Source organism: Epinephelus moara, chromosome 19 (genome assembly GCF_006386435.1).
Source record: "Epinephelus moara isolate mb chromosome 19, YSFRI_EMoa_1.0, whole genome shotgun sequence".
Classification (NCBI taxonomy): domain Eukaryota; kingdom Metazoa; phylum Chordata; class Actinopteri; order Perciformes; family Serranidae; genus Epinephelus; species Epinephelus moara.
The window spans coordinates 16,805,886-16,823,922 of NC_065524.1; the positions used below are offsets into that span (position 1 = coordinate 16,805,886).

At 40.5% G+C, this 18,037-nt stretch overlaps 1 protein-coding gene across 1 annotated transcript; it reads left to right on the top strand.

The window, feature by feature from the left end:
* The first annotated feature begins 11 nt into the window (after window positions 1-11).
* mertka (c-mer proto-oncogene tyrosine kinase a) lies at window positions 12-17,939 on the top strand. The gene is made up of 19 exons (XM_050070589.1): window positions 12-262; window positions 1,533-1,848; window positions 1,924-2,024; window positions 2,107-2,277; window positions 6,844-6,930; window positions 7,047-7,162; window positions 7,243-7,432; window positions 8,150-8,295; window positions 11,310-11,445; window positions 12,728-12,878; window positions 13,495-13,583; window positions 13,692-13,787; window positions 13,912-13,992; window positions 14,086-14,178; window positions 14,295-14,413; window positions 14,508-14,617; window positions 14,760-14,919; window positions 15,855-15,991; window positions 17,109-17,939. Exons 1-19 carry the CDS (start codon window positions 181-183, stop codon window positions 17,560-17,562), a joined length of 2,835 nt encoding a protein of 944 aa, XP_049926546.1. The 5' UTR covers window positions 12-180; the 3' UTR covers window positions 17,563-17,939.
* The last annotated feature ends 98 nt before the right edge of the window (window positions 17,940-18,037 follow it).

The window sequence follows — 18,037 nt, forward strand, 5'->3', positions numbered from 1 at the left end:
GCTGAATGTGATCTCGGGTCAACAACTCCTCACACAAGCTGAATTGAAGTCACTCTAGTGGGTGATGTTGGTTATTGTCGGAGCTCAAGTGTCCGGTCCTGCACCACAATTCGCTTAGTATCAGCGACGTTTCCAGCCTGTTGCGGGACAGAGAGCAGCGGTGAGGAGCTCACACTGGTCATGGCACAGAAGGCTCCAGGCTGGTTTGGAGTTTTCCTCTCTACAACGACCCTAGCCATTATTGTGGGGAGTCCGGTCAGCGGTGAGTTGTTTATTTCCTTGGAGGCTTGTGTTTTGCTGGACTATAACTTCATGTCCCTCACAGTGGACTCTCAGGGTTAACTGTACAGCAGGGGCCAGTTCTCTCTTCTGCAGCTGGAATAGATTTAAATGCTCATTTAAAGAGATTTATATCCGCTCCTGGGAAAGGCTTTAAAGGGATTCTTTATAGACGTACAGAAAGTGCTTAGAACATCCTTAAAAACACAAGGCAGAATCCTGAGTTTGTTTCAGAGCACTGAGCATCTAAGCTGTCTTACTGTAGCTTCATTTTTAATTATAGCAATGAAATATGGCTTACTCTTATGCACTGGAATGTGACAGTAAATGCAACACTTATAATTACCTATTTGGTGAAGAGCCAAAGTTCATGCTGAAATATTTTTCTTTAATTTTGTGGTCTAATTTCACTATCCACCCTTTTTTAGGAGGTTAAATCCATTTTTTATTTCAGTCAAAACTGGTAAGTGCCGAAATGATCTGCAGATTTATCATTTAGTCATCACAGAAAATCGCCAGCTATTTTGTTTTTTGTCAGTTCATCTGTTAGATAATTGTTTAGTTTAGTTCAGTTTATCTAAGAAGGGACAGTGCAAACGAATAAATACATGGTATGAAAATGCCAGAATTAGCCAAAAGGCTATTTTTCATCCATATTTGCCAAGATGTTACTCAAGGCTACCTAAAATAAAACAGGGCATACAGTTTAAAATACTTCTTTGAACACATCAACAAAGAATAATTTTAACATGATTGTTTAGTCGCAAGAATCAGTAAATGCTTTATTTAGTGCTAAAATTGATGCAAAATAAAAGGACATACAATTTTTGAAAGCACTAGAGGCAGTGGTGACATATTTCCATGTAGTACAACACTAGCAGGTATTATTAGCAGTCGCAAAAAAGAGTTTAGTGCTGAGGCTACATGTGTATGTTTTAATCGTCCATTTTTTAATTGATTACTGCTAGAAGTATTTAGTTCTCTGATATGAATTTTAATTACATTCCACTCAAGATGCTTATTCGATGCAGCCCTGAAGCTGTCACATGCCCATGGTTTCTGCTTCTTTATGGTGGTTTTTGATGTAAACATATGCCTAATTCTTTCACTTTGGTTGTCAAATCTTTGATGCTTATTATCTCAGGTACAACATTGTGCTTCCACATGAATAAACATGTTCCTCTGTGTCAAGAAGAAACCATATTTTTCATCCAGTATGTTTAATATAACCTCATATCTCCCTCTGTAAACAGCTCAGCATTCAGGGGGCCGGTTCCACCGTCCCACCAGGACTTCTGAACCTCTTGTGAGACCAGGCCGTGTTTCAAGGATTTACCTGACTCCAGATCAGCTCAGACGGCTGCACTTCAAACCCACCATAGGCACCATAAAGCTGTCAGAGGGCCATGAAGCTAAATTCAACTGCTCCATCGACATCCCAGATACAAGGCTGGAGCCCAACATCCTCTGGTTGAAGAACGGCCAGGACCTGGCAGGAAACTCACAGGTGGTGATCAACGAGCTCCAGACCATCACAGACGGGGTCACAACTCTCCTCTCCACTGCCAGGTATGTAACACATTTAGGTGAAAAGCTGTGTGACAGGTTGATTACACAGACTGACAAGTGACCTCTGTATTACAGCATTAACCATGTGCAGCGAGGGGATGCAGGGGAGTATCGCTGCAGACTGAGCATCACCTCCAGAACTGTAGAGTCTCAGCCGATCACCATTGAGGTGCAAGGTAAGTTTTAACATGATGCCAAGACTGGATGCTTCTTGGGGTTTTCACATTTGTCATGACACATCGTTTAATCCGTCTGTAGGTCTACCAACGTTTATCCGGCAACCTGAGGACAGAAACGTAACCAGAAACTCACCCTTCACTCTGTCATGTGAGGCAGTCGGACCCCCAGATCCTGTTCAGATCCGCTGGCTCCGTGATGGATTACCTGATAGTGACTTTCATAACTCTCCCAGCAGCTTCTCTGTGTCAGGTGAGACATTAACCACACAGTCTCTGTGTCTTTCTCACACATACAGAAAATATGTGTTGCATTGTGGTCTACTTAACAACAATTATATACTCCTTCCCTCTCAATGCCTGTTCCCATTGAGGTTGTCACCAGAGAGAAGTGTTATTTCTTGCTGTTCTTCTCACACATCGTCCAGTGAATGGTCAGAATATGACTCGACATAAATCTGGATGACACCTTGAATCAAACAGAAAGAAGCTGAAGATGTGCTGACATAAGATAGGCTACTTTGCTCCCCTATCAGTCTGACGTGTAAGAGGAGCTATAGAAGTAGTTCTCTCTGGACTTTTAAAGTGCTCCTTTAAGGTCTGTTTCATCTGCGTCAAATCACTGAAAGCGCTTTTTGATCAAGCGTTATTTGTGGGTTTGTTTTTTCTGAAACTTGTTTTTAATAGAAGAACCTCTGGCTTTTATAAAAAGTTGTAAAAGTAGTATACTAGAAGGTACACACAAGCTACAGCTTGTTAAACCAATTAATTAGTTTCGCTTTGGTTAACCACCCTCCTGTGATTGAATGTGGAAAAATTCATTAGCAGAGATAAAGGGACATGTGGCTCTCTGATAATGGTGACACAGCGTGGAGCAGGTCTAATTCAGCTAGCATCACTTTGTCGGTGGTTTCTATTCTGCCTCGTCTCTGCTGCCTCAGCATCTGCTTACTGCAGTGAGATTTATCACCACAGTCAGTGTCACTGCTGAGTGGTCAACAACAGTCATTCAGGTGACGTGACACACATGGGGAATAACTAAACACTGAAATGCATTACTTCCTTTCTGATTAAAGCAACAGTTTGACATTTGGAGAAATATACTTATTCACTTTATTGCTGAGAGCTACGACTATACTAAATGAGCCAACAGCTGGTTAACTTAGCTTAGCATAAAGGCTGGAAACAGGGGGAAGCAGCTAGCCGGGCTCTGTCCAAAGGTAACAAAATGGGACCAGTTGCCAAGTAACTGGGCTTAAAATAGTTTGGCATGTAAACAAATCCAGTGTATGTACGCAATTCCCCCAAATCTTAGCTGACATATTCAAATAGTTTGCTTTGTCTGATCCACAGTCCAAAATCAAAGATATTTAGTTTATTAACATGGAAAAATAATATAATAATAAATAATATTCACATTTGAGAAGCTGAAACCAGTGAATGTCACATTTAACAAAAAAGGACTTTTATAGATAATCAATTTGCTGCACCTTAACTGACCGACTAATCAATCAACTAATCATTTCAGCTCTGCATGAAAGTTAATACCTACTGAAGTTGATTATTGTTTATGAATATACTGAATGTAAAAGTCAAGAGTAGTTGTGAGAAGATCAGTTTAGGTTTGTGTTTTAATTTCACGTTATACTCTCGAAATTATATAGCAGCCTTTTCAACTTGGACTCTCCCTTTACGGCCTCAGCTGCCCTCCTTTTGAAAGCAAACATTTGTTATTAGAAGCATAACCTTTCTGCTCTTTCTGCTCTAACCCTTCATTTTCCGCTCGCCGCAGGCTACGAGTTGCTGCTGTAGCCAGTGAGTGGAGATAAAGCCTGGCGCTGGGGGGTTAAAGGTTCAGAGCTGTGCTTTGGTCTAGCATGTGCAAGGGCCTGGGCAGTAAGGGGATGGGGGGCTGTACGGGGAGTCTGTTCGGGGGTTGGCTCCGGGGACAAAGACCTCATTCACGGGACGGCCCACAAACCAGCAGGGAGGGGCTGGGCACAGAGGCTGCAGGCTACCACAGCGCTGTGCAAGACCAAATATTGGCACAACCGCTCCTCTGCACCTCATGCATACTACGAGTCCAGGGCCCCCTTTTCCACTACGGCTTGGATCCCATGATATTATCACAGTGCTTTTATGATGTGAAGTGGTGCATGATTGTATTTTTGTTTGAGTTGAGTTGTTGTTAGCATTCACTTTTCAGTCAGAATGCTTCAAAGCAGATAATTAAACTCTCTTAAATACAGATGTTGATGGAGATTTAAATTGAGGTTATAGCCTTCTTATCCACATTTCAATCTTAAATCTCTCTCAGGACAGCAGGTGGACACAGATTCGGCTATTCAGCTTTGAAAAACAAAAAGAGAACTGAACCAAATGTGGTGCACAGTAATAAAGAGTGAAAAGTCGAAGGCTTAGTTGTAACCTGACTGAGCAGTTTGGCTATATTTGCTGCCTGAATATAAAAATGGAAAAATCACAGACATCTCAGGCAGCTCAGTAAGCTGGAGAGCTCCCCTCCATAATTTGTGATGTTTCCATTTGAGTTGCCAACCCATCTATTTTTATGACAGTGCTGCAGCTTTTTGTTTTGATTTACTTGCCAAGTACAGTGAAAGCAGAAGTGCGAGCCATTAAACTTATTTCATGTCCTTAAAAAGAATTGTGTCTTTAATGAGCCATTAGCTGATATGACTGACACTCTACTGTAGATGCTGGGCGGGTAATCCATTCATCAAACTGCTCCTGCAGCATGATCCACTCTTCTGTTGTCATATATTAGCACAGCATTGTGGAAACACTCATTGTTTTACCAAAATACTGCTAAACACATGTAAGCACATGCTTCACACAGCTCTGTTGCAAGTGGCACTTATCCATTCTTAAACGCAGTAATGAGTGTTTGGAATAAACTCATCATGTGTACGGACAGAGGTGGATTATGCTGCAGGTGTAATTACAGAAGTTTTATGGACATTTCCTCCACCATGAAAACTTGTCACCGTTTGATAGCAGTAGCAACTGGCATCATTTTAACAAGACCACAGCCACAAAAAACAATTAACAGACAGTAATGCAGCAATGTTTCTTCCTCTTAGGGGCTGAATAGTTTCACTCAAAAGACAGATATTGGAAATAAACCAAGGTGTTGTGACATTTACTAGATTGGCTTTTTCCCTGTTGTCACTTTTCTCCTTTGGAAAATTGTGGAAAGACCACTTTCATTTGGGTCAACAGTAAACCCTGCTCAGTGCCCACATTGCCTCAACCATCTGTTTGCCATGCAGTTTGAAATGAGGCATGTGGTAATTACATTTGCACAGCTTGGCTGGAAATGCACTGATGTAGGCTATTTGCATGTTTCTGTCAGAACCTTAAAGGGACACTTGTTGGGTTGCAGAGTGTTTGAGATATCGGCCGTAGAGATGTCTGTCTTCTCTTGAATATAGTAGAAATAGATGGCACCTGGCTTATGGTGCTCAAAGCACCAAAAAGTACATTTGAAAAGCTCAACAGTAATGTCTCTTTCCAGAAATCATTAACCGGTTACTCTAGATAAGCCACAGACTTTGCTGTGAGCAGTTTTTTGTAGGAGCTATTTTATTTCTAAAGTACTGCACATGCCACCTGTATCACCGTGCAGAAGGAAGCGTGCAGCTAGCTCACCTAGCACCACTGAGCTAGCTAACATTACAGCTTAGCCGAGGAGGACAGCAATAATGTTGACATCTCATGCTGTCATAAGCACACGCCTTCTGCGCAGTGATACATTTGGCAAATCTAGTTTGGCAGACAGAAAATAGTTCTTACATGAAACTGCTCACAACAAGGTCTGTGGATTATCTTGAGTAAACAGGTCATGATTTCTGGAAAGAGATATTGCTGTTGAGTATTTCAAAGCAGAGTGCCATCTAGTTGCATTATATTTGAAAGATGGCAGACATCTCTACTGCCGATATCTCCAACATATCAGCAACTCATACTAAACAATCTAAATTGATAGATAGCACGACAGGTAGAGGAATTGAACTGTCACTTAAAATGTTAATTTATGCACTTTTGATCTATGTGATCCAAAGTTTATATGAGATGGGTTTTTTTAAATGTAACTTATATAACTGATTCAACCCAACCTAACTAAAGCACTCTTTACCCTGGAGCTCCCGAGCAGACAAAGGCAAACTAAAGAGGTCTCGATATTCTGCAGAATGTAAACAAAGCAACCAAAGTTGTTTCCAGTCATCTCTCACAGGCTGTTCTGTGATAAGCTTTGTGGAAAGGTTTCCGAGATAGAGAGACTGGAAAACAGAGCACAAAAGGGACATTATTTTGCAGCCGTCCCAGTCCTATTCTAACTGGGCAGATCTGTGGCTGTTGAAAGAGAGGAATTGTGCATCCAGGAAAAGAGACCCAGCAAAACCATTGTTACCACAGTACATCGCACTGGAGAGGCTCAATTTGATCTTACTGTATGAGGTACTGCTGTGTGAACTTTTGAGGTATAATAAAGGAATGAGTCATCCCCAAATGTGTCTTTTGTATCAGTTTCAGTCTCACTTCTCTATTGAGACCGACATGGCACTTTTGCCACCCATTCGCCTTCGACACAGAGAGAAATCAGTAAGTTTGTCCAAACATAGAAGATGATAACAATGTGCCTGGCCAGCTTGAACTTCACTTTTTTTCCCTAGTAACACCTTTATCAATATTCAGCTTTGTCTTGACCTTGATTCCTCAAGGGTCCTTGAGGATTGTTTGTTTTGAGATCATACAGCATTGAAATGTTTCATTGTCCTCCCAAATGTGTCAATTACAGGTGTGGACAAGTACACACAGTTCAGTTGCGAAGCTTACAACACAAAGGGAGTCACCACCTCCAGAGAAGCAAATATCAACATCAAAGGTAAAACTCAGTCTTGTGGGGGCTGGTACACATTCCAAGAGGTTTTCATGCTCTGCAAGCTGACCATATGTCTCCATGTTAGGGAGTTAATAAGGGTTTTTTATGGTGTTTGGTAGTGCTTCCTGACCCTGTGTCCAACGTTACTGTGACGGCGAGGCAGTCCAATAAGTTGATGTTGAACTGGAGCCCCGGACATGATGGTTTTTCTCCACTAACTATATGCCACATCAGGGTAAGCCCCATGCCTGCACAAAGACTGGTGTTCCCTAATGTCCTCGAATTGATCCTCACATGTTCGTTGTTTCATCTAAGGTTAAAGAGGTGAGTCGGCGGCAAGGGGAGGTGATGACCACCAGGTTCATCAACGTCACAGTGCCGCCTTTCCAGAGCGAAATCCCTGGGCTGCAGGCTATGACGTGGTACAGCATGAGTGTTTCCTGCAGCAATGAGGTGGGGGCTTCTCCCGTCAGCATGTGGATTCAGAGCAACACTACAGAGGGAGGTGTGTGAGTAGTTAAGGAACTGTGGAACAATTATAAGGTTGAATTTAGTTGGCAGTTTGTGATACGCCAGCAGATTTGCAGATACGTGGCTGCAACATGGGAAGACGAACCAAAATCTAATTAAATCCATCCTAGTGTATACACATGTTTGAATTCACAAGGCTGCTACTTGCCTTAAAAGGCACCTTGATTATTTATTTAAGAAGAGCCTCTGTGTTATGCCTCATTCTCATCATAGCAGATTCCTGTTTAGGTTTCAGAAACGTAGCACTATGTAATTAGCCGACTGCTTTCCTGTCCAAAATGTGCTAAATGTAAGCCTCCTTGCAGTAGCAGCATGTCATGACTGGAATTTATGGAAGTTGCACAACTACCTGCTCTGGTCATGGCAAGTCCCCTTCAGGAAAATGTCTTATCCAGTAAAATCTCTTTTTTTCCTAAAGGGTCACATAGGAAATAGGAGTGGTCTCACAGAGAAACACAAAGTACTTACTGGGTGGAGCTGCGTTCAGTTTCCTTCCTAAAGCCACCGCAGGGGATATTTTAGTTGAAAGATTTGATACGTTGTGCCAGGAAGTGACCACATACCAAACTGTAATCAAAGATTTCAATGGAGAGGCAGTCTTACTTTCTCTTTTCCATTTTTGTTTTATAGGTTTATAGTACTCATGACGATATCTTAATCCCTCTGTTCCCATTTTTTGTCACACTTTCAGTGCCATCAGTGTATCCCCGAAATGTCACAGCACAGCTGAATGAGTCCCGGCTGGTGGTCAGGTGGAAACCTCCACCGGATGATAAAATAAATGGCATCCTGAGTGGTTATGATGTTATCGTCAGACACGGCACACAAGTGAACAAGGTGAGCTTGCCAACAACACTGTAATTAAAGCCTTTTGTAAATAATGATTCTCCTTGTCTATGGATCACACTAGCTTAGACAATTAACAAAATATAAATTGGAAATAAGAAGAAATACATAAAGTTAGTAAAGTTAGAAGCAACTTATATACTACACATACAGGAGATACATGTGTACATAAAAAAATATGACAACATAGGTAGCATTAACATATATAAAACAGTATGAGCATTAGTCACCTACATTTGAAAATGAATATAGAGAACACAAAGGCATCAACACAATCAAGTGTGATCAAATGAGTATAGACAGACACACACACATACTCACACACACACGCTAATAACCATAAGCCTGAGGGAATAAGTTTCAAGTTTGCTTTTAAATGTGGACACAGTTGCTCTGGACCTCAGGTTAGCAGGCAGCTTGTTCCTGAGAGCAGGACCACAGTAACTGAAGGCACCCTCACCAGAGCTGGATCTAATTCTGGGTACAACTGTAAAACCTCTGCCTGATGACCTAAAAGGCCTGATCAGGTTATAATAGTTTAGTTTCAGGTTATGTAGTCAGAAATATACATTCATGTACATAGATGCACATACATAGATGTACACATACACTATATATGTGCATGTATGTATATACATAGTTATATAAAGTCACACATGTGCACACATGCAGTAGATATGTACATACAGTCCCAAAAAAACAAAACATGACTTCTTATGTACTGTATTTACTGATTACACATAGGTAAACATACATACATACAGTATGTCTAATACCACAGACGTGGACTTGTCACATGACTTGGACTCATGTAAGACTCGAGTCACAAATTTGATGTGTCTAGACTTGACAAAATCAAAAAAGACTTGCAACTCAACTTGGACTTAAACACCAATGACTTGTAACTTGAGTTGGACTTGAGCCTTTTTACTTAAAAATACTTGATAGCAAAGCAAAGGCATTTTGGGAAAAGAAAGTCAGAGATGTTTTTCTAATATGAGATGAGTTAAATACAACAAGACAGGACAGAAACATACAAAATTCATTCTGTTGTGGTACTCTACCTTTTTATGACTAAGTTCAGTTGCACTTGCTTTGAAAGATTGATAAAAAAAAATTTAAAGCATGATTTTTGTGAACTTAATATTTTCTTAATCTGTGGTTAAAATGGCATTCCATTTGGTGAAGAGTACATTATGACTTCTCTAGGACTCAAAACTCAAAGTTTAGGACTTGGGACTTGACTTGGGACTTGTCGGTCTTGACTGAAGACTTGTCTATGGACTTGACTACAAAGACTTGAGATTTATTTGTGACTTACAAAACAATACAGACAGTATTTATATGTGTGCCTACACTTACGTACACTGCATATTCTCCACTATACACACACTACTACTATATTGTATATTAAGATATATAAACAACAGTTATGCTGTTGTTCATGCTCATGTTTGTGGTGTTATCTTTAAAGTTTCTTCTTTTGTGAAAGCTGATGTTTTCCTTTGAACATTTCTGATAACAATGACTCATGTATGACAAACATGAAAAGAATGCGTCTGACATATTTGGGAATATGTGATCCTCCCTTTGTCCTGCCTACAGAACCAGAGGTCAGCTTCCCTATTATCTCTGAACAACAGTTTTTCCACTCCTCTCAAGAATCGATGAGGCAGGGAAAGTAATTTACGAGAAGTGTCTCTTTTTCAGATTCACTCTCTAAGAAATAGCACAGTTTATTTTAATACTTTCTTTTGTATGCACCAATGGCGTGGCACATTTTTCCATGATGCTGTTTGTGCCGAGTCGTGCTTCTGTTACTGCGTTTGTGCTCTCTGGTACAATAGTGTGTTTCCCGTCCTTCCTGTCCGTGTTGTAGTTAAAGGAAGCTGATGGTGTGAAAACTGGCAATCTGTTTTTCTTTCTGCAGCATGTGGCTTTGAGTCATCACAGACTGACTGAAATCTGAATACAACGGGATGTGTACTATAGGCCCAAATATCCTTATGCGTTGTCCAGTCAGGTGGTGATGTCATTTCACAAAGGCTTTGTAATAGCAGTGACTGGAAATGTGCACATATGCTGCGTGTCTAATCCTCAGTCCCACCTGCCCCTGTGAAACTGAAATACATAGTTCGGATAAGATTAGATTTGATTAGATTTGAGGAATTAATAGTTCCTGTTACTTGCTCATAATTCTCCATGTTCCATGGTAGAAGTCATGGTGTCATCATCTTGTTTTGAATCTGAGGCTGATTCCTAAAATTTGTTGAAGATTTGCTGTTGTAAGACCATTTAACCACACAGTGCCCTCTGATGGGTGCCACAGACATGATGGACCATAAATCATGGGTTCAGAGTTCCCAGTCCGATCGTCAGCACATTGGTAAAGCAGAGGAACCCCACGGTGTGGTGTTGTGAAATGCAGCCCTATGTCTGTCACATGTTCCCTCCCATTGCAGGACATGAGCTTATATAGAAAGTGGGTCTCCTTCCCTTTTCTGAGGGAGTTTCTTTGATATATAGTAATATATATAGTTCCTAGTAATCAGTTCTTTGGGATTTTCCAAAAAGGTTTCATACTGTAAGTGAAATCCGTTTTAAGGGACTTTTCAATTGAGTTTCTTGTTTCTTATCGTGCTTTAAGTGGAAATGAGAACAAAAGGAGGAGACATAGTGAGAGAGAGGTCAGGACGTGCAGCAGAGCTGTTGAGTGAGATGTTGCACAAGTGTACAAGATGTTCTTCAGCATAATTTTCCACCAGTGTTTCCGAAACATTATCTCTTTTCATGGACAATATGCTTCCCTTTCAGTTTAATGACTTACCTTACTGTACCATTAAACCTATGTCTATCTGGTGACCTGCAGTATCTTCTTTTAACAGGTTAAACTCCACAAAGATAATAATTAACCTTAAAATCTGTTTTTAAGAGGAATCTAATTATGGCACTAGAAACAAATCACATTTGAATTGTCTCTGTTGTTATGCTGTGTGTTATTTCAGTTCCACAGTATCAACACCACGGTCCATGTAGAGCTGCAGGAATTCAACACAACCTACAGTGTGGAGGTGGCTGCATGCACGCAGGCAGGGAGCGGCATGGTCAGCCCACGAGTCTGGCTGTTTGTGCCACAGGACAGTAAGCTGCTCTATTGATTTATCTCATCATCTGGGAACTGTTAACTTTACTATCTGGCTCTAGTAATGGTAGTGTCCTTGGAACTGTCAGCTGATTGTCCAGTATTTTGTTTTATGACCAAATACAAGCCAAACTAACGGCAGTCACATCAGCCTCAGTTCTGTACTTTGTGTTATGTGCAAATGTTATCATGCTTATATTGTCATTGTGAGTATGTTAATAAGCTGATGTTAGCATTTAGCTCAAAGCAATGCCGTGCCTGGTAGAGCCACTAACATTTAGACTTTAGTCTTGTTTAAAGGGATAGTTCAGGTTTTTTGAAGTGGGGTTGTATGAGGAACTTATCCATAGTCAGTGTATTATATAGAGTAGATGGCAGTCAGCATGACTGCAGTTTGGAGAACCAGACAGCAGTACCGCTAAGGAAGCTAAGCAATGTACTCCTAAGGATGGGGCAGCAGCAAAAACGTTTTTAGCTGCCAAAAAAAATCCTTTTGAGAAAAATCAATATATACTTGGAATATTTTCTCTACTTTACGTTGCAGCAGACAGCCTTTCAGAGGGGGAACTAAAGCTGTCATCTATACTCTCTGTAGAGCCACCAGACTCCTTTGACAAAAACTGTGATTTTACCTCACAAAACACAGGAGTTGCTTTCCTACTGCTGCCTATATTGGTTGGATATTTTGTGTTACAGTGTGACTATGGTGGGTTAAGGGGTTAGTTCAGACTCACTGAAGTCACAAAATAACACAAAGAAACTTTTTGATCGAGGCAGCGGTAGACCAGCAGCTCCCATGTTCTGCAAGGTAAAATTACTGTTTTTGTTATAGGAGTCTGGTGCCTTTGAAGAGAACATTGATAACAGCTTCAGTTTCCTGTCAGAAAGGATTGTCTGACGGCAAGGTAAAGCAGTGAAATATTCTGAATATAGCATACACTTATACCGATATTGATTTTTTTAAGGTGGGCCTTTTTAGGTGACTAAAACACGATTTCTGCTGCTTTTCTGCTAATACACTGACTATGGATAAGTACCTCATACAACGCAACTTCACAAATTACGAACTATTAATTTCAGGTAGGATGGCCACAACTTGATCATTTACATTTAAACTATTTATCTATGGACATGTTGCTACAATCTTAGTTTTGCTGCAGTGCTACCATAAGGTACGGTAATGTGATCACATAACTGATCCTGAATATTCGATTTTGGATGTCTCATTTTGCTGAATGTTGTTTTTCTAAACTTTGCTTATTGTTCCTTCTCCTGTCTCAGAATCAGTGGTGTCCCCGTCGTCCAGCCCTGACACCGCAGTTCCAGACTCTGTCTATGTTGTGCTGGGTGTGGTGTGCGGCTTCTGTCTTCTGCTGCTTATCCTCTGGGGGGCTATCTGTGTACAAAACCGTACTTCTGACTCTTGGTTTGGGTATGCTGACAGTCTTTCACCTTCTGTGCAAACACGGTGCTGATTCAATGAACAACCTTGCTCTAAATTTGATTGTCTTTAAAGTTGCTTCAGATCACTGTATTTTTGACCCATTTGTCTATATGGTTCATCTTTACTTTTAAAAACTTATAGATCGGATCATGTTTTGGCCCCTTTCGATGTTAAGTAATCTTTCTTCAGTGACGCACTGTAGTAGAACCTAAAAAAACTGAACACTTCCTGACTCTGTTAATAAACTGCCTTTGCTTCCTCTTAATCATTATTATCTGCACATGAAGCCCGTAATAACTTTGCAGCTGGAGAAATCGACAACAGCCAGCTGTTAATTCTCTGGAATTCCTTTATGAAGCGTGTGACTCAGTCTTGCCACTCAGGATATGGATAGGAATGTGTCACAGGCTGCTGCTCAGATAGGAAAACAGCATGTGGCCCCAAGTCAGGAAGGCAGCTCTGAGGGTTTCCTCACTGTGACCACCACTTCAGTTCAATTCCCTGTGTCTGTGTGTGTGTGCTACTACTGAGCTGCAATGACGTTGGTGTTTAGCTCACTGTTCAGCGTTCCCTGTCTTTTCTCTTTCACTGTCTCCCCCTGCAGGCGGCTGTTTGGAGGTGAAGAAAAGCTGCCCACTGTGGTGCAATACAAACCCCAGAGATCCTACAATCGATCAGCCATAGGAATCACACGTATGTTCTTGAATATTAATGTGGATGATTCACATGTATGCAGACATTTTGAGTGATATAGACACATTTCTTAAAATACACAATAACTTGAGTGGGTCCTGTCCGCAGTTGAGAACCTCGGTATTAGTGAAGAACTCCAGGCCAAACTTCAGGACGTTATGGTCATGAGGACCTTGCTCTCCATTGGGAAGGTTCTTGGAGAGGGTGAGTGAGCTGTTTCATTTTGAGAAATGTGTAACCATAGGAGACATTCATATCCACATGATTACATACAGATAATAACACATAGTGTGCGGAGTATTAAGTATTTGTGATTTCCTTTAATCAGGTGAATTTGGCTCGGTGGTGGAGGGACATTTAAGACAACCAGATGGAACATCTGAAAAAGTTGCTGTCAAGACAATGAAACGTGAGTTCTCTATCACTAAAAGATCTCCTTTCATCATCTATAAACTGTAAGACAAGTAGCAACAAAGGATGATTTTCCGCTTTCTTCAAACAGTGGATAGCTTCTCTCAAAGGGAGATTGAAGAGTTCCTGAATGAGGCGGCCTGCATGAAAGATTTCAACCATCCTAATGTCATCAAACTGCTAGGTAGGAATAACGTATTACCTCTCTGAAGTATTGTAAAACCCAACAACTCTGTGTCCTGCTCTGTTTTCATTTGCACATCCTTACATTGTTTCTGTGCCTTGACTTGTCCTTTTTAGGTGTGTGCTTGGAAGTAGGTTCAGGACATTTTCCCAAACCCATGGTCATCCTGCCTTTCATGAAATATGGAGATCTACATAGCTTCCTGCTGCGCTCACGCCTGGGAGAAAGTCCAGTGGTGAGATTTCAGCCAAACACTGAAATACATTCTGGCTCATAAAATATATTATTGTTAGAGGAAACTTTTTTTTGATTGTCTGTTTTGTACACAGTTCTTGCCCACTCAGACACTCCTGAAGTTCATGGTTGACATCGCTTTGGGTATGGAATATCTCAGCGGTCGTAACTTTCTGCATCGTGACCTGGCAGCTCGCAACTGCATGTAAGTTGCAGATACAAAACATTTTGAGTAGTCACTTTCAGATTAAAAGTGAAACTTGTAAAGTTCAGTTTGCTTCTTTGCGAGGGTTGTGTCATTTACTATTCCTGTTTATTCTCAACGCTGTTCCTCGTTTGTCTTACAGGCTGCGTGATGACATGACAGTGTGTGTAGCAGACTTTGGGTTATCCAAGAAGATCTACAGCGGAGATTATTACAGGCAGGGCAGAATAGCCAAAATGCCTGTGAAATGGATCGCAGTAGAGAGCCTGGCTGACAGAGTTTTTACTGTAAAGAGTGATGTTGTAAGTAACTCCATCTGCTCCTGTCTCTTCCAGTAACAGTCAGCACCATAAATCACTAAAAGAAGAACTAACACCTCATCTTCACTCTCTGTTTCACACACCAGTGTCTGAATTTCAAAACCATGTGAAGTCTACACAGAGCAGTCAGCTGAATTTACCCAGCACTAATTACTCAGCGTTCCTTTTACAGATGTGGTAGACATTTTGTTTCTCCTCACATCATTTACCAGTGTGTGGTAATATCAGGATTTTTACCCTGTGTTGCAATTTATCCCTGCTTTTGAAATTTTAGAACTTTCAAAGTCTAATTACCTGACGTTTCAGATGACAAACAAAAGCCCTGTTTTGTTTTGTTTGCAAAAAGACAGTATTTTGCAGCTGAAGGGGAGAAACTACAGGTGAAAACAAAGATTTGTTTTTGGTCAATTTTGAGATTCAGGGCTTTTTTGCCTAGACTAGTGGAAAGAAAAGCTCCAAAATACACATTCATACCCATAGTTAGCTTTAGATCAGATCAGATTTCTGTTCTGGAAATCTATCCAGAAAGCTCATATTTAATTGGTTCATTCCTGATTTACATGCTTAAACATAAAGTTTCATAAACTTGTAATGCAAAAGATGATTGTCTTATTGCAAGTAATAATCTGGGAGAAGTTTTACCCTGTTAACCTGTAGTGTCACCCCTGGTTGGGGAAAAAATATGTCTATGCTCTATATTGAAACATAGAAAACTGGAAATGAAAAGTGGAACCAAAACCAAGGGCTGAATACATTCAAAGTTCACACAGTATGTAGTGGGCTGTAAACACAAATGTAGATTATCCTTTTGAAATTATTTTCAGCACACTTTCAAGCCAGCAAATTTTAAGGGTCGGAATTAATATAATCTTTTTCACATGATGAAATATCTGAAGTTAATATTCTGTGTCATGCAGTGGGCATTTGGTGTTACCATGTGGGAGATTGCTACACGAGGCATGACGCCGTACCCTGGTGTCCAGAACCATGAAATTTACGACTACCTTCTTGAAGGACAGAGACTGAAGCAGCCGGGAGACTGTTTGGATGAGCTGTGAGTATTGTCCATTCTTGACATGAGTGTTCACTTTGGGTTCGATTGTGTTGGACGTAGGCATATCAGAGTCAGGATAGACTTTAAAAGAAGAATGGAGCCCTTTTTTGTCAGGAATGGGCAGCAATGGGGGAAGTTTTGAGGAATGTAAAATTAGGAACGTAAAGCTGCAGTTGGTAACTTGAATAAAAATAACTTTGTTGTATTAACTGCAACTCCTTCAAATGTCTTAAGAACCACATTTTAGTGCAGCGTAATCTTTGTGACCCAGCTGCCATGTTGAAAACAGTTTAGCCAGTTGGAGCAAACTTTCTTCACTCACAGCTAAACAGTACACTAAAATATGTTTCTGAAAACATTTGAGCTGAGAAATAGGTACCGCATTAACAGAATCTCGATTCATATTTGATCAGTGCTAGTTTGACAGTGTGACCGTAGTTTATGAGCAGAGACTGACGTGATTTATTGCGAGTTAGAGACTCCTCAACTCTGATTGGTTGTTTTCCGTCAGCTGCAGTGGATTGTTGCAAATGCCATCAGAAGCTCTACAAGGAGAAGATAATTTCTTTTTGCATATTATCTGTCTTGTGAAATACTGTGTGGATATATTAACAGTTTAAGCAATTGTGACATAAACTTATTTTTATAAAAGTTACCAACTACAACTTTTATGTATTAACAGTGTAAAAGAACATAATGCAAGCTCTTCACGGACACTTTAAAAAAACCCTGAAATTCTTTGTGGTTAAAATACTGTCACTTGTCTGTATCAGAGCTCAGGTGCCACTATACAAGCAGCTGATATGTAGCCCTGCCTTCATTTCTCTATGGTGCAGTAAACTTTACTGCAAACTACACGTCAACCTAGAAGTTGTTTTGCACTTAAAGTACTGATGTGCAGTACATAACCTTTTTTTCATTTCCCCTTATTTTGGCTTACATCCAGTCCAGCAAAAAATATCCCCATCAAAAAGCTTCATCTTTTAGAATTAGACTGCTCTGCTCACCACTGCCATCTGCAGTGAAAGTAGAAACTGAATACAACTTGCAGATGTGTTTTGAAATGTTCTCTTATAAAGTGCTCTTATAGTTATTTCCTTTATTCACCTGTGTCTAGGTATGAGATCATGTACAGCTGTTGGAGGGCTGATCCACTGGACCGACCCTTATTTACCCAACTGCGAGAAATGTTGGAAAAGCTCGCCGAAAAGCTCCCAGAGTCTTTCAGCAAGGACGACATCATCTACATTAACACCAGCTTTCCTGAAGAGGACCCTGACGGAGAAACACTCCCTGCAGAATTCCCCTTGTTCAACTCGTCACCTTCCTGCAGCCATCACGCGGCAGAAAATTCAGTCGTTACTGCAGACATTCACGGGAGCCTGGAGGAAGAGAATGATGACGATGATGATCGTTACGTGGTGGTGATCTCCTCTGATCCTTCCCTCAGATCTCCTGCAGTGGACACTCCTCTTTTGTCGAGTGATTCTTTAAGTCAAGCAAATGGAGACATGGGTACTGATGTGACGGCTGTGCATCACAGCTCAAGTGACACTTCTTTCCTGTTGTAAAGATCGGTACCAAGCAGATCAGATCTGTAAGAAAACTGTCACCATGGTTCATCAGTACTAAACAGTATGCCTCATTGCACTGGGAGCACCTTGACTTTTCCTGATGTGAACTTTCTGTAGCATTGTTACCTAAGCAGTTTATGCTTTACATGGCCAGCCTACATGTCAGTGTTAGGAATGTTGTCAGACATGTTCGAGCACATCTTCCATAAGCTTAAGATACACTGAACTGTGAAATTGTTTACTGTACTGAATTTTGTGTTGCAATGTAAATATGGAAATGTACAGAATATTTGTAAAGTGATCTTATATACTGTAAAAACACATGATTCATAGATTTCTTTAAGACCTTATTAAATTGAGACTTATTTCACCAAGTTTTGCAGATTCTCTTAAATCATGTAAGTCAAAATTATAATTATAAAAGTAGTAAAATTCAAAAGTAGCAGCTACAACTATGGAAACGTATTTTATG